Source organism: Schistocerca serialis, chromosome 3 (genome assembly GCF_023864345.2).
Source record: "Schistocerca serialis cubense isolate TAMUIC-IGC-003099 chromosome 3, iqSchSeri2.2, whole genome shotgun sequence".
NCBI lineage: Eukaryota > Metazoa > Arthropoda > Insecta > Orthoptera > Acrididae > Schistocerca > Schistocerca serialis.
This window is the reverse complement of record NC_064640.1, coordinates 894,881,809-894,894,842: the sequence shown is the minus strand read 5'-3', so window position 1 is coordinate 894,894,842 and position 13,034 is coordinate 894,881,809. Positions and strand designations below refer to the sequence as shown.

General features: G+C 42.0%; 1 protein-coding gene across 1 annotated transcript in view; it reads right to left on the bottom strand.

The window, feature by feature from the left end:
* The window catches only part of LOC126471301 (uncharacterized), a 196,945-nt gene that overhangs the window by 174,897 nt on the left and 9,014 nt on the right, over positions 1–13,034 (bottom strand). The window contains exons 2-3 of the mRNA XM_050099421.1: positions 6,357–6,431; positions 5,589–5,663 (exon numbers count right to left, since the gene is read on the bottom strand). Coding sequence (XP_049955378.1) covers positions 5,589–5,663; positions 6,357–6,431 — 150 coding nt within the window. The remainder of the gene's footprint in view (positions 1–5,588; positions 5,664–6,356; positions 6,432–13,034) is intronic.

The window sequence follows — 13,034 nt, the reverse complement described above, 5'->3', positions numbered from 1 at the left end:
CTTTCTTCCAGGCATGCTAGTTCTGCAAGGTTTGCAGAAGAGCTTCTGTGAAGTTTGGAATGTACTGGCAGAATTTAAGCTGCGAGGACGGATCGCGAGTCATGCTTGGGTAGCTCATATGGTAGAGCACTTGCCCGTGAAAGGCAAGTTCGAGTCTCGGTCCGGCACACAGTTTTAATCTTCCAGGTAGTTTCATATCAGTGCACACTCCTCTGCAGAGTGAAAATCTCATACTGGTTGGTTGGTTGATTTGGAGAGGGGACCAAAAAGTGAGGTTATCGGTCCCATTGGATTAGGAAAGAATGGGGAAGGAAGTCGACAGTGGCCTTTTAAAAGAACCTTCTCAGCATTTACCAGAAGCTATTTAGGAAAATCACAGAAAACATAAATAACGATAGCCAGACGTGGGGCTTGAACCATCATCCTCCCAGATGCAATTCCATTGTGCTAACCACTGCGCCACGTCGCTCGGTAACCAATGTAGTACTTCAACTTTTACTCAGCTATAATATGTAACAGATTTAATCTTAACAACCCACTGCTTTGGCATACAAAAGTCTTTGCTTTCCTTCTGTCACTCCTTTCATCCTCTCTCTTCTCTGAATCCCCCCCTCCCCCCCCCCCCCCCCCCCACACACACACATACAATGTAACATAGTAATTAAAGTAAACTGTTATTTATATACAATTTTGCCACTGTTTGCAACGTAATCATTACACATATTGTTTTCAGCATGTCACCTGATTATATAAATGTGTACAAAGTACTATGCTATAAAAACCTGACACAAAAGAATGTGTTTCCCTCTGGAGATATTTACACCAACACATCTATTCATCTACACAACCAAAGATTTCTACAATGCTTTAAGACTTGCTCTGAAATAGTCTTTTGTTTTGTTATAACAGGTGCATTAAAACAGCACTGGTAATATTTTTTTTAATTTTAGGGTTGTATTAGTCAGATGTTTCGTTGCTGTTTTGGTAAACATGTCTGAAATGTAGCCATAGCCATACTAGATGTCTAGTACGTCATTAGTTGTCAAAAAGGTTACATATGTGGGGTTGCGAGTATCAATTATTGATTTGTTTTAAAACTGTATTCGAGAATTTTGCTATAAAAAATGGGAAAAATGTAAAAAAAAATTAGAAATGTTGAATATTGCTGTTGGTGGGTCTGCTATAGTAAAACAAGGGTTTACAAGTGGTGTAAGCATTTCCAAGATGGCCATGAAGACACTGATGACACTGAAAACGACAAGTGTTTTGGACACCCCCACACAACAGCAACAACCAATGCAAATGTGGCAAAAGTGAAAGAAATGAGTATGAATGAGCGCAGAATAACAATCGGAGAAGTTGCTGATGATGGTGTATTAACTGGCTCAATTGGCTCATGCCATGAAGTCTTTTCAGATGATGTGGGTATGAAATGTGTAATAGCAAAATTACTGCCAAATGCAACTGTTTATTAATGTTCACTTCATTTCATTGCTTGTTCGTGAATTTTTGGCCAGAAACAACACTGTAATGATGAAGCAGTCTTCACATTTGAAAGATATGGCCCCAACATAATTTTTTTCTGTTTCCAGAAAGTAAAGACAATCTTAAAGGGCAGTCATTTTACAAGCATAGATGGGATAAAAACCACATTGCTGAAACAGCTAAGTAGTATCCCAAGGATCGAACTGCAGAAGTGTTTCAGGGATTGGAGAAGCACTGGCATACGTGTGTAATATCTGATTCGGACTACTCTGAAGGAGGCTACATTAATACAGACAAATAAAACAACTTACTTCCAAAAAATGAAAATTCCCAATACTTTTTGAACACACCTCATACATTCTTTGCACATATTTCTTTCTAGACATCATCTCTGTTCACCCAGTAGTCACAAACTGAGATGGTTTATATGTGACGTATCATGATAGAGAAAGGAGTCTGTGACCACTGGAGGTATTCTACTTTAGTTATTTTACTTTCACATTTACATTTATGTTCAATCTTTAGTCACAGATCTCCACAGAGCCATGCTCTGAAATAATGTTTTGTTTTTATCTACTAGACGATAACATAGACACACCATGACTCCAAAGTAATAAAACAACACATAAAAGGCTGGCAGAAAAAAATATGGTGAATATATTTCTTTTTAGCAGCCACAGTTGACACTACAACCATTTTATGTAATTTCTCTGCAAGTCTGATCCACTGAGATAGACAGCATCAAGTTGGAAAATGTTCTGACTCGTCAGTCAGCGCCCAGAGAAGCTACAATGAGGTTGTGTTTACTGTGTCTGTTGCACATTATGGATTTCAAACAATGTGTGAACATTAAGTTATGTTTCAATTTTCAAGAAAGTGTCAAAGAAACACATGAATTGTTGAAAGTATTGTATGGCAATAATGCTGTAACTCTTAAGACAGTTCGCCAGTGATATGACCTATTTAAATACACAAATGAGTCGGTATTAGATGAGCAACATTGAGGACATCCATCAACCTCAAAAACAGAAGAAAATGTGTAAGAAGTGGCAAAAATTGTTCGTTCAAACAGGCTAATAACTATTCCAGAGCTTACCAAAAAACTTAGCATCTTGTACAGGTCCATGCAAAGCATTTTAACTGATAATTCGCAAATGTGAAGAGTAAGTGTAAAATTTGTTTCCAGACTTTTGAGTGATGAATAGAAGAAAAATCGTGTGTCAGTCTGCACACAGTTTGAAGGATCGTCTTCATTCAGATCCAGGCTTCATGTCCACAATTGTAACCATAGAGAAAACTTAGGTATATGGGTATGACCCAGAGACAAAAATGGAAAGTTCTGAATCAAAAAGCAATTAATCTCCTTGTTCTAAAAAAGCACACTTGCCAAAAATCGAATACCAAAGTCATTCTCTCTCTCTCTCTCTCTCTCTCTCTCTCTCTCTCTCTCTCTCTCTCTCTCTCTCTCTCTCTCTCTCTATCTGTCTGTCTATCTATCTATCTATCTATCTATCTCTATCTCTCTCTTTTTAATGAGAGCACAGTCCGATCAGAGTTTGTTTGACCAGACGGTTGTACTGTAACTACAGAGGGGGACTGTCTACTGGTGCTGCCCTGTTCTCTCTCTCTCTCTCTCTCTCTCTCTCTCTCTCTCTCTCTCTCTCTCTCTCTCTTCACCCAATTTTTTTAACAAATGTAATCTAACATAAATGGCTTTCCAAGCATATGTTATGTTATCTGTATTCTATACAGTGTCTGTAAGGATTATATTTTTATCTCCATTTAATTTAAAGCCATAGTGCTTCTCAGTACTTCTGATGAGTGAATTCACATTTGACTTTTACAATACGTTAATTAACAAAACAGATGCATCCAATGCCCTTTCTCTTTCTTTCCTTTTGGAACGTGATTGTGAATATTACTTTTCACAATTCTGTTTTTAACAATAATAATTGAGACAAGAGACCTACCGAACACCTTAATGTGTAATCACATTTGATACTTCTTATTTTGTATATGGAGAGAGTAAGTTCTTGTGTTTTTAATTCATAAATGCTTTGTAATGTTTCATTTTACGACTACACCTGTTTAATGTTCTATTAGTATGTCAGTCCATACTTGGCTGAAGCACCGCCTCACGACAACCTCTCAATAGTCACCTGTCACAGAGCTCGGTTTGACACTTACCATTATGTTTGACGAGATACACACTGTCCATCTTTGTTTGCTTTGGTATATCTCCAGATTTTGGAAGTTTCTGATAACCAGCTTGAACATCAGCTTATTTAAAGTGCTCCTTGTGTATCCTTTATTTTTTTCTGATCTGAAGTATGTTGAAAGGGGTCATACTAAGATTAATTAATATGCGATCTAGACAACACTGGTTGTGAATGTCATGAATGATCACTGACCTCTCCAATAATTTTTATCTAATCTAGTGATAAGCAGGAGCAGCCTATATATATGAGGGTTGAATGAAAAGTAATGCATCCACCTTCATTAATTGGGTTTGGATGGGAATAGTTTAATAAATCAATCGCAGAAATAATCCTTAGACTGTGAACTTTAATTATCAATATTCACTTTTCCACATAATCACCAGCCAGTTGGATACATTTCTGCCCACGATGGAAAAGTTTTCTGAAGTCGTCACAAACGAAGTCGACACTTTGTTTCTGCAACTACAGTCTCACAGTTCTCTCAACGTCTTCATCAGAAACATAATGGTGTCCCCACAGATTGTCTTTCATTATCGGGAACAGATGGAAGTCAGATGGCACTAAATCTGGACTGTATGGAAGATGCCGTACGGTGGTGAGATTCACTCTCTGAAGTTCTCCTGTGGTGGTGCGCGAAGTGTGTGGTTTGGCATTATCATGCTGCAGAAAAATATTTCCCTTTTCCTTTCGGACCCTTGTTAGCCATTGTTTCAGAGTTCACAGCATTGTGATGTAATGATCTGAATTTATTGTTGTTCCACAATCAAGGAAATCAACAGGGATAACACCATCTGCGTCCCAGAACACTGTGGTCACGATTTTTTCAGCTGAGGGCTGTGTCTTGAATTTCTTTTTCTGGGGCAAGTCTTTGTGTCGATATTCCATAGACTGACGTTTTGTCTCGTGTCACAATTGAATGGAGAAAGACATCACCTTCATTCTCATAACATGAGAGGAGTTCCTGGGAAATTTCAAGTCTGTGCACTTTCATTTCAGTAGTCAGCATCTGAGGTACCAATCGTACACGAATCTTCCGATAGCCAAGCAAAGCAATAATGTGACCACACATTCTTGTGAAATGCCAATTGCGCTTGCAATTTCTCTCTGAGTGATACAACGATCATCCTAAATCAATCCGTCAAGATTTTGCTTGTGAAACTCGGTGGCTGCTGTCACAGGATGTCCAACTCTTTATTTGTCATGCAGGTCACATGTTCCCACCTCAGCATCTTTAAAGTTACTCGCCCGAAGACGTACACTACTCACATCAATAGAATCATTATAAACTGCTTTCATCTTCTGATGAATCTCGTTTGGGGTGACACCTTCTGCTGTCAAGAATTCAATGACTGCACGTTGTTTAAATCGCACTGACCGACAGTTTGCGCAGGGGTCTATACTTTACACTGTAACAACACAACCATTCAATGCTAAGGCTTCCCGCCAACTGGAGTTGTAGAGAAGAGGTTACAGAACATACCAATGCTGCCAACTGTTGGAGAGTTATGAAGGTGGAGGCATTACTTTTCAGTCAACTCTCGTAGTTTATTCTATAATTTATGTATCACAAATTGAACACAAATTAGAAAGGTCTTTAAAACAGTACAAAATCATTATGAAACTAATTTTGATTATTATCAATTAAGCGAAGCTGTTCTAGTGATACCAAATGAGTAATTTTTAATAACATTTCGTGTTAAGAGAATATCGTGATTTCCATTGAATGCTCATTCTTAAGATATGAGCTGGGACTATACATACATTACAAAAGATTATTTTACATGTCAAAACCAATGCATTTCTTGCTTTAGGTTTAAAAACACATTGTGTCTTTAAACACTGCAAAATTAAAGGTCAACAACTAATTTCAAGAACACAACTTACCACCTTTCATATCTTCAGTCCGTGCTGTAACACTAACTGATGCCCTAGATGGTGGTTGGCGGACATCTCCAGTATCTGTGGATATGTAACAAAATTTTAAACACTGCAAATGTTGAACTCTTTCTAAACAAATAAACATAACAGAGAGATCTACTTTAAAAAAATATATATCAAATGCAAAACAAGGGTGAAAGCATAAACAGTGACATGAAGGAAAATGAAAATGAAATAGGTTAGTTAGCAGAGGACATGCTGAGCAATCTCGTTGTGTGGTGAAATGAGTACAAAAAGAAAGGTAGAATGCATATTAGGACAAAGGGACAGGAGGGACGAAAGGAGAAGAGATGAGGAAGAAAACAGGAAGGGCGAAGGGGCAGGCAAGAAGATGAAGACAATCATAACATTTTACTGGTAAAGATTCTATTTATAAATTCACCATGCTCATTTCAGAATGACATGCAATTGCTATAAAGATTATATGTGCGGAGTGCTTTCCCCCATACATATGTAGTATTTCAGTATCATAATTTCCACAGACACATAATTAAAAAATAGCTAGTACCAATTTCATGAGTTGTTCCAAAAACAACGAAGGATTTCGCCTGAGATGAAAGTTATTTTATTTTATGTCGCTTGACTAATGCGATCTTAATAATGAAATTTCAGAAATTCTGAACAGGTTTAATAACACTAGATGCAATGCGCTAGCACATTGTCTACTTGCATAATAATCACAGTTCACCAAATTATTTCAAGTGTACAACTTACTGTGTATCATAGCTTCAGTCTCTCTCGTCACACTAACTGATCTTGTAAAAGGAGATGCGCGGATGTCTACAGAACCTACAAATTTGTAAAAAAATTAGTAAAGCAATAGACACATTCACTTCACAGAAACTGAATAAGAAACCAAGAGTACAAGGAAAATAAATACGAACACACTTGAGAAGTACGAAATAATAGTGGACCAGAAGCGAGCAAAAGAAGCCCAGAGAGAAGGATAAGAGGGTGAAACATGTTTCAGCCAAAAGGGAGATGGGAGAATGTGGGAGTGGGAGGATATGCCTGAAGAGTGGGAGGAGATAGAACAGAATTGGCAAGTACAGGGAAAAGTGCAGAATGAAAGGGGATATGAAGAGTGAGGAAAAATGGAGTAGGTAGAGAGACCTGATCTGTGGATCCTGAGAAAAAGAAGAGTGTGAGAGAGGGGTGGGCTGGGAGAGTGGTGGCATGGGCAGGGCAGAGTGGGAGAGTGGTGGCATGGGCAGGGCAGTGTGGGAGGGTGGGGCAAGAGTTGGCCCAGGCTGGTTCTTGGGGCAGGGCAGGGCTACAGGTAAAATGACAGGACAGCATGAAGGGAAGTGTGGGTGGGAGGCCAAGTGGTGGCAGGAAAGGTTATTGGGGCCAAATGAGGCAAGGGTGGGAAGGGAAACTGGGGCACGAGAGGCATGGGTGGAATGTGAAAGTGGGGGCAGGGACCAATTGTAAGGTCAGGGCGAGGCATAGAGGGTGGCCTGGTTAATTAGGTGCAGGGAGATTGAGCTGGGATATTGGGGGCAGGGCAGGGTGGGATGGCGAGGCTGTAAGGGGACAGCAGGGCAACGCAGGCCGACAACGGCACCGCAGGGTGGCGTGGGTCATGGACAGGATGACTGGTCGGCGTGGGCCACAGATGGGATGGCTGGGCGAGTGAGGCAGGCACTGTACAGGACTGCTGGGCGGTGTGGGCCGGGGACAGAAAGACTGGGCCATGGATGGGAAGGACATGTGGGGTAGGTTAGGGACAGCTAGGTAGTATGGGGTGGTATGGAGGAAGTTAGGTGTTAAGCATGTGGGGTGGGATGGGGAAGGTGTGTGCTGTGTGGAGAGTTCTAGGTGGGTATGGTGTAGGGTGCTTTGGGAAATTGGGGTTGGGGGCAGGGTGAGCAATGAGCATCCATGTTGCCTGTTAGCACTGATAAGTGCAGATCATCAAATAATTTCAGCTATACAACTTACCGCCTGTCACAAATTCAGGCTCTCTCTTCAAAGTAACTGTTCTTTTAAATGGAGAGGAGCGGGTATGTGGAACTCCTGTGGATTTGGAACAAAATTGTAAATGAAATATACAGATACACTTAATGTGATGTCTTGGGGGCAGGGCAGGGTGGGATGGCGAGGCTGTGACGCGCGGATGTCTACAGAACCTACAAATTTGTAAAAAAATTAGTAAAGCAATAGACACATTCACTTCACAGAAACTGAATAAGAAACCAAGAGTACAAGGAAAATAAATACGAACACACTTGAGAAGTACGAAATAATAGTGGACCAGAAGCGAGCAAAAGAAGCCCAGAGAGAAGGATAAGAGGGTGAAACATGTTTCAGCCAAAAGGGAGATGGGAGAATGTGGGAGTGGGAGGATATGCCTGAAGAGTGGGAGGAGATAGAACAGAATTGGCAAGTACAGGGAAAAGTGCAGAATGAAAGGGGATATGAAGAGTGAGGAAAAATGGAGTAGGTAGAGAGACCTGATCTGTGGATCCTGAGAAAAAGAAGAGTGTGAGAGAGGGGTGGGCTGGGAGAGTGGTGGCATGGGCAGGGCAGAGTGGGAGAGTGGTGGCATGGGCAGGGCAGTGTGGGAGGGTGGGGCAAGAGTTGGCCCAGGCTGGTTCTTGGGGCAGGGCAGGGCTACAGGTAAAATGACAGGACAGCATGAAGGGAAGTGTGGGTGGGAGGCCAAGTGGTGGCAGGAAAGGTTATTGGGGCCAAATGAGGCAAGGGTGGGAAGGGAAACTGGGGCACGAGAGGCATGGGTGGAATGTGAAAGTGGGGGCAGGGACCAATTGTAAGGTCAGGGCGAGGCATAGAGGGTGGCCTGGTTAATTAGGTGCAGGGAGATTGAGCTGGGATATTGGGGGCAGGGCAGGGTGGGATGGCGAGGCTGTAAGGGAACAGCAGGGCAACGCAGGCCGACAACGGCACCGCAGGGTGGCGTGGGTCATGGACAGGATGACTGGTCGGCGTGGGCCACAGATGGGATGGCTGGGCGAGTGAGGCAGGCACTGTACAGGACTGCTGGGCGGTGTGGGCCGGGGACAGAAAGACTGGGCCATGGATGGGAAGGACATGTGGGGTAGGTTAGGGACAGCTAGGTAGTATCGGGTGGTATGGAGGAAGTTAGGTGTTAAGCATGTGGGGTGGGATGGGGAAGGTGTGTGCTGTGTGGAGAGTTCTAGGTGGGTTTGGTGTAGGGTGCTTTGGGAAATTGGGGTTGGGTGCAGGGTGAGCAATGAGCATCCATGTTGCCTGTTAGCACTGATAAGTGCAGATCATCAAATAATTTCAGCTATACAACTTACCGCCTGTCACAAATTCAGGCTCTCTCTTCACAGTAACTGTTCTTTTAAATGGAGAGGAGTGGGTATGTGGAACTCCTGTGGATTTGGAACAAAATTGTAAATGAAATATACAGATACACTTAATGGTAGAAACTTATCAAGAAACCAACAGTACGAAGGTAAGTACATACACATACGAAAATAAATTAAAATCGCTCAAAAGAGGAAAGGCCACTGGACCTGATGGGATACCAGTTGATTTTACACAGAGTACACGAAGGAATTTGCCCCCCTTCTTGCAGCGGTGTACCGCAGGTCTCTAGAAGAGCATAGAATTCCAAAAGATTGAAAAAGGGCACAGGTCATCCCCGTTTTCAAGAAGGGACGTCAAACAGATGTGCAGAACTATAGGACTATATCTCTAATGTCGATCAGTTGTAGAATTTTGGAATACGTATTATGTTCGAATATAATGACTTTTCTAGAGACTAGAAATCTACTCTGCAAGAATCAGCATTGGTTTCAAAAAAGATGATCGTGTGAAACCCAGCTCGTGCTATTCATCCACGAGACCCAGAGGGCCATAGACACGGGTTCCCAAGTACATGCCGTGTTTCTTGACTTAGGCAAGGCATTTGATACAGTTCCCCACAGTTGTTTAATGAACAAAGTAAGAGCATATGGACTATCAGACCAATTGTGTGATTGGACTGAAGAGTTCCTAGATAACATAACGCAGCATGTCATTCTCAATGGAGAGAAGTCTTCCGAAGTAAGAGTGATTTCAGGAGGGCCGTAGGGGATTGTCATAGGACCGTTGCTATTCACAATATATATAAATGACCTTGTGGATAACATCAGAAGTTCTCTGAGGCTATTTTCGAGTGATGCTTTAGTATATCAAGAGGTTGTAACAATGGAAAATTGTTCTGAAATGCAGGAGGATCTGCAACAAATTGACGCATGGTGCAGGGAAAGGCAATTGAATCTCAATGTAGACAAGTGTAATGTGCTGCGAATACATAGAAAGAAAGATCCTTTATCATTTAGCTACAATATAGCAGGTCAGCAACTGGGAACAGTTAATTCCATAAATTATCTGGGAGTAGGCATTAGGAGTGATTTAAAATGGAATGACAATATAAAATTAATCGTTGGTAAAGCAGATGCCAGACTGAGATTCATTGAAAGAATCCTAAGGAAATGCAGTCCGAAAACAAAGGAAGTAGGTTACAGTACACTTGTTTGCCCACTGCTTGAATACTGCTCACATGTGTGGGATCCGTACCAGATAGGGTTGATAGAAGAGAGAGAGAACATCCAATGGAGAGCAGTGCACTTCGTTACAGGATCATTTAGTAATCACAAAAGTGTTACGGAGATGACAGATGAACTCCAGTGGAAGACTCTGCAAGAGAGATGCTCGGGCTTTGGTACGGGCTTTTGTTGAAGTTTCGAGAACATACCTTCACCGAGGAGTCAAGCAGTATATTGCTCCCACCTATGTATATCTCGCGAAGAGACCATGAGGATAAAATCAGAGAGATTAGAGCCCACACAGAGGCATACCAACAATCTTTCTTTCCATGAACAATACGAGACTGGAATAGAAGGGAGAACCGATAGAGGTACTCAAGGTACCCTCCGCCACACACAGTCAGGTGGCTTGCACAGTATTGATGTAGATGTAAGTAATAGTGGGCCAGAAGTGAGATGGAAAAAGAGGCCTGGACTGTAGGACAAGAGGGTGAAATGTATTCTGGCTAAGAGGGCAGGAACAAAACGAGTGTGAGTATACATTCCTGGAAAGTGAGAGAGTGAATGAATCAAAGGAGAGAGTTGTAGGGGACCAAACAGCAAAATCATCAGACCCTTGGTGAAGAGAGAATTCATCTATAGTTAGTGATGTCAACTAGAATTTAGATTGAGTTATGAAAGTATGTAGGATTGATAATATTGAGGCTTTGAAAGCAATATTGGTGTGAAAGCTGAGAAATAATTTTAGGAGAAGTAAAAATACATAGGTCTGGCTGATACACTGATCAAGCAGATGAGAAACAGAAAATATGGTGCAAGATAAAGAAGCAGCTAAATGCATTTAAAATCAATTAAAACTGGGTTAAAGAGGTATGACCAAGGCAGCTGGTAAAGGAGGTAGTGTCACAGGTCCTCCAAATCCAGCACAGGAGCAGATGTGCTACAACCCAAGACACATCAGCTTCACCCTGAAGGTAGTTTAAAATGTTATATCTGAGAATAAAAACCACTTTCAAGAAGAAAATTGAGAACAAGTTCAATTGCCTGCTAGCCACCCACCAATATTAGAAGCAAACAACCCAAAAGACCATGCCTAGCATAGAGCTCCAGAGGAAAGGGGCATTCCACCACGATGTGTGCTACTGTCTGTAAGACTCCGCAACCAGAACATGAGGATGGTTTGGTAACATAAAATAAAACTCTGGGTTAAACTAATATAACCAATGCAGAGACGACATAAAACAGAGTGCCTAGGTGGTGTGGGCCAGGTGTCAGTGGGGTGGGATGGAAAAAGTTTGGAGTGCGGCGTATGGGGTGGGGTGGGATGGGGAAAGCAAGGTGTGTGGTGAGTGGGGAGTGGGGAGATCTAGGTGGTGCAGGGTACTTTGGGGAATTGGGATTGTGGGCAAGGTGAGCAATGAGCTTGCACCTTGTCTGCTACCAGTGATAACTGCAGATCATCAAACAATTTCAGCTATACAACTTACCATCTGTTCTTTTAAATGGAGAGGAGCGGATATCTGCAACTCCTGTGGATTGGGAACAAAATTAGAAAGTAAATAAACATACACTTAATGGTAGAAACTAAACAAGAAACCAAATATACAAGGTAAGTACATACACACATAGAAATAAATTAATTACCAGTGGGTATGAAGTGAGCTGGAAAAAGAGGCCTGGACTGGAAGACAAGAGGGTGAAATACAGTCTGGCTAAGAGGGAGAGGAAATTTCAAATTCTTCTCACACTGCTAAAGCTGGCTTCTGTGCACATCAATGTTCTTCTCATCGGCTGACAGAGAGTGTGTTGAGGATCTATTTTTGCTTATATTTGGTTTGTGCGTGATTGTCAGTGCCCGTACAAATCCCCTATCTTTTCACTGTCCAGTCTCGCCACTTTCCCAAATGATAATGCAATGATGAGGACAACACAAACACCCAATCCCTGGGCAGAGAAAATCCACGACCCAGCTGGGAATCAAACTCGAGACCCCTTGATCCAGAGGCAGCACCACTAGCCACTACACCACAAGCTACCCGGCCACTGACCTCCATCCGTGCGAATGGGTACAGGTTGTCTGAACTCTTATGGGAATCATCACCTTAGTTGGCGTGTGTAATGAGTAGATGGGCAAATATCTATTAGGAACATTACACATGTCAACTGTGGACAGTTGGGAATGTGGGTCTCATTGGAAGCGTGCAAGGGATAAGTCACTGCAGTCACGCTATTCTCCTCAGTTGCTCAGATGGATAGAGCATCTGCCAAGTAAGCAGGAGATCCCGGATTCCAGTCCCAGTCAGGGCGCACATTTTCAGCTGTCCCCATTGAGGTATATCAACATCATCTTTCGGCAGCTGAGGGGTTTCAATTAATTATCATTTATTCTAGAGAAGCTGCACAGTCATCAATGGTATCTGTTCTTTTGAGAACAGTTACTATCTCCATATATAATTGTAACATGAATTTGGAAAGTGGATTTTGCTCCTCTATAAGTGTTTCCACATTAACATGTTGCTGCTAACTGGGAGACGTTCACATCTGCTGTGTGTGCAAAACTGTTGTTGAGTCCATGAGCTATAGTTGCTGGTCTAATATCTTGTTCAGTCAGGGGTATTTGTAGAGTTTAGTGTCATGGAATCGAGGCAAGACTTGTACTGGCTTCGTTACAAGAGGAATGTGATATCCCTGCAAGCAGTCAAGTGACATCCGAGTGAAGCTGGCAAATCATTGAGAGGACATTATTAGTAAGTCTTCTGTGTTTTAGTATTTAAAGTTTTCGTTCACCACCTTGTGAGAGGTTGGCTGAGTTAACTTTGTCTCATGGTCAAGCTGTCTTGTTTGTAGTGGTCGATGACGTGAACTGTGC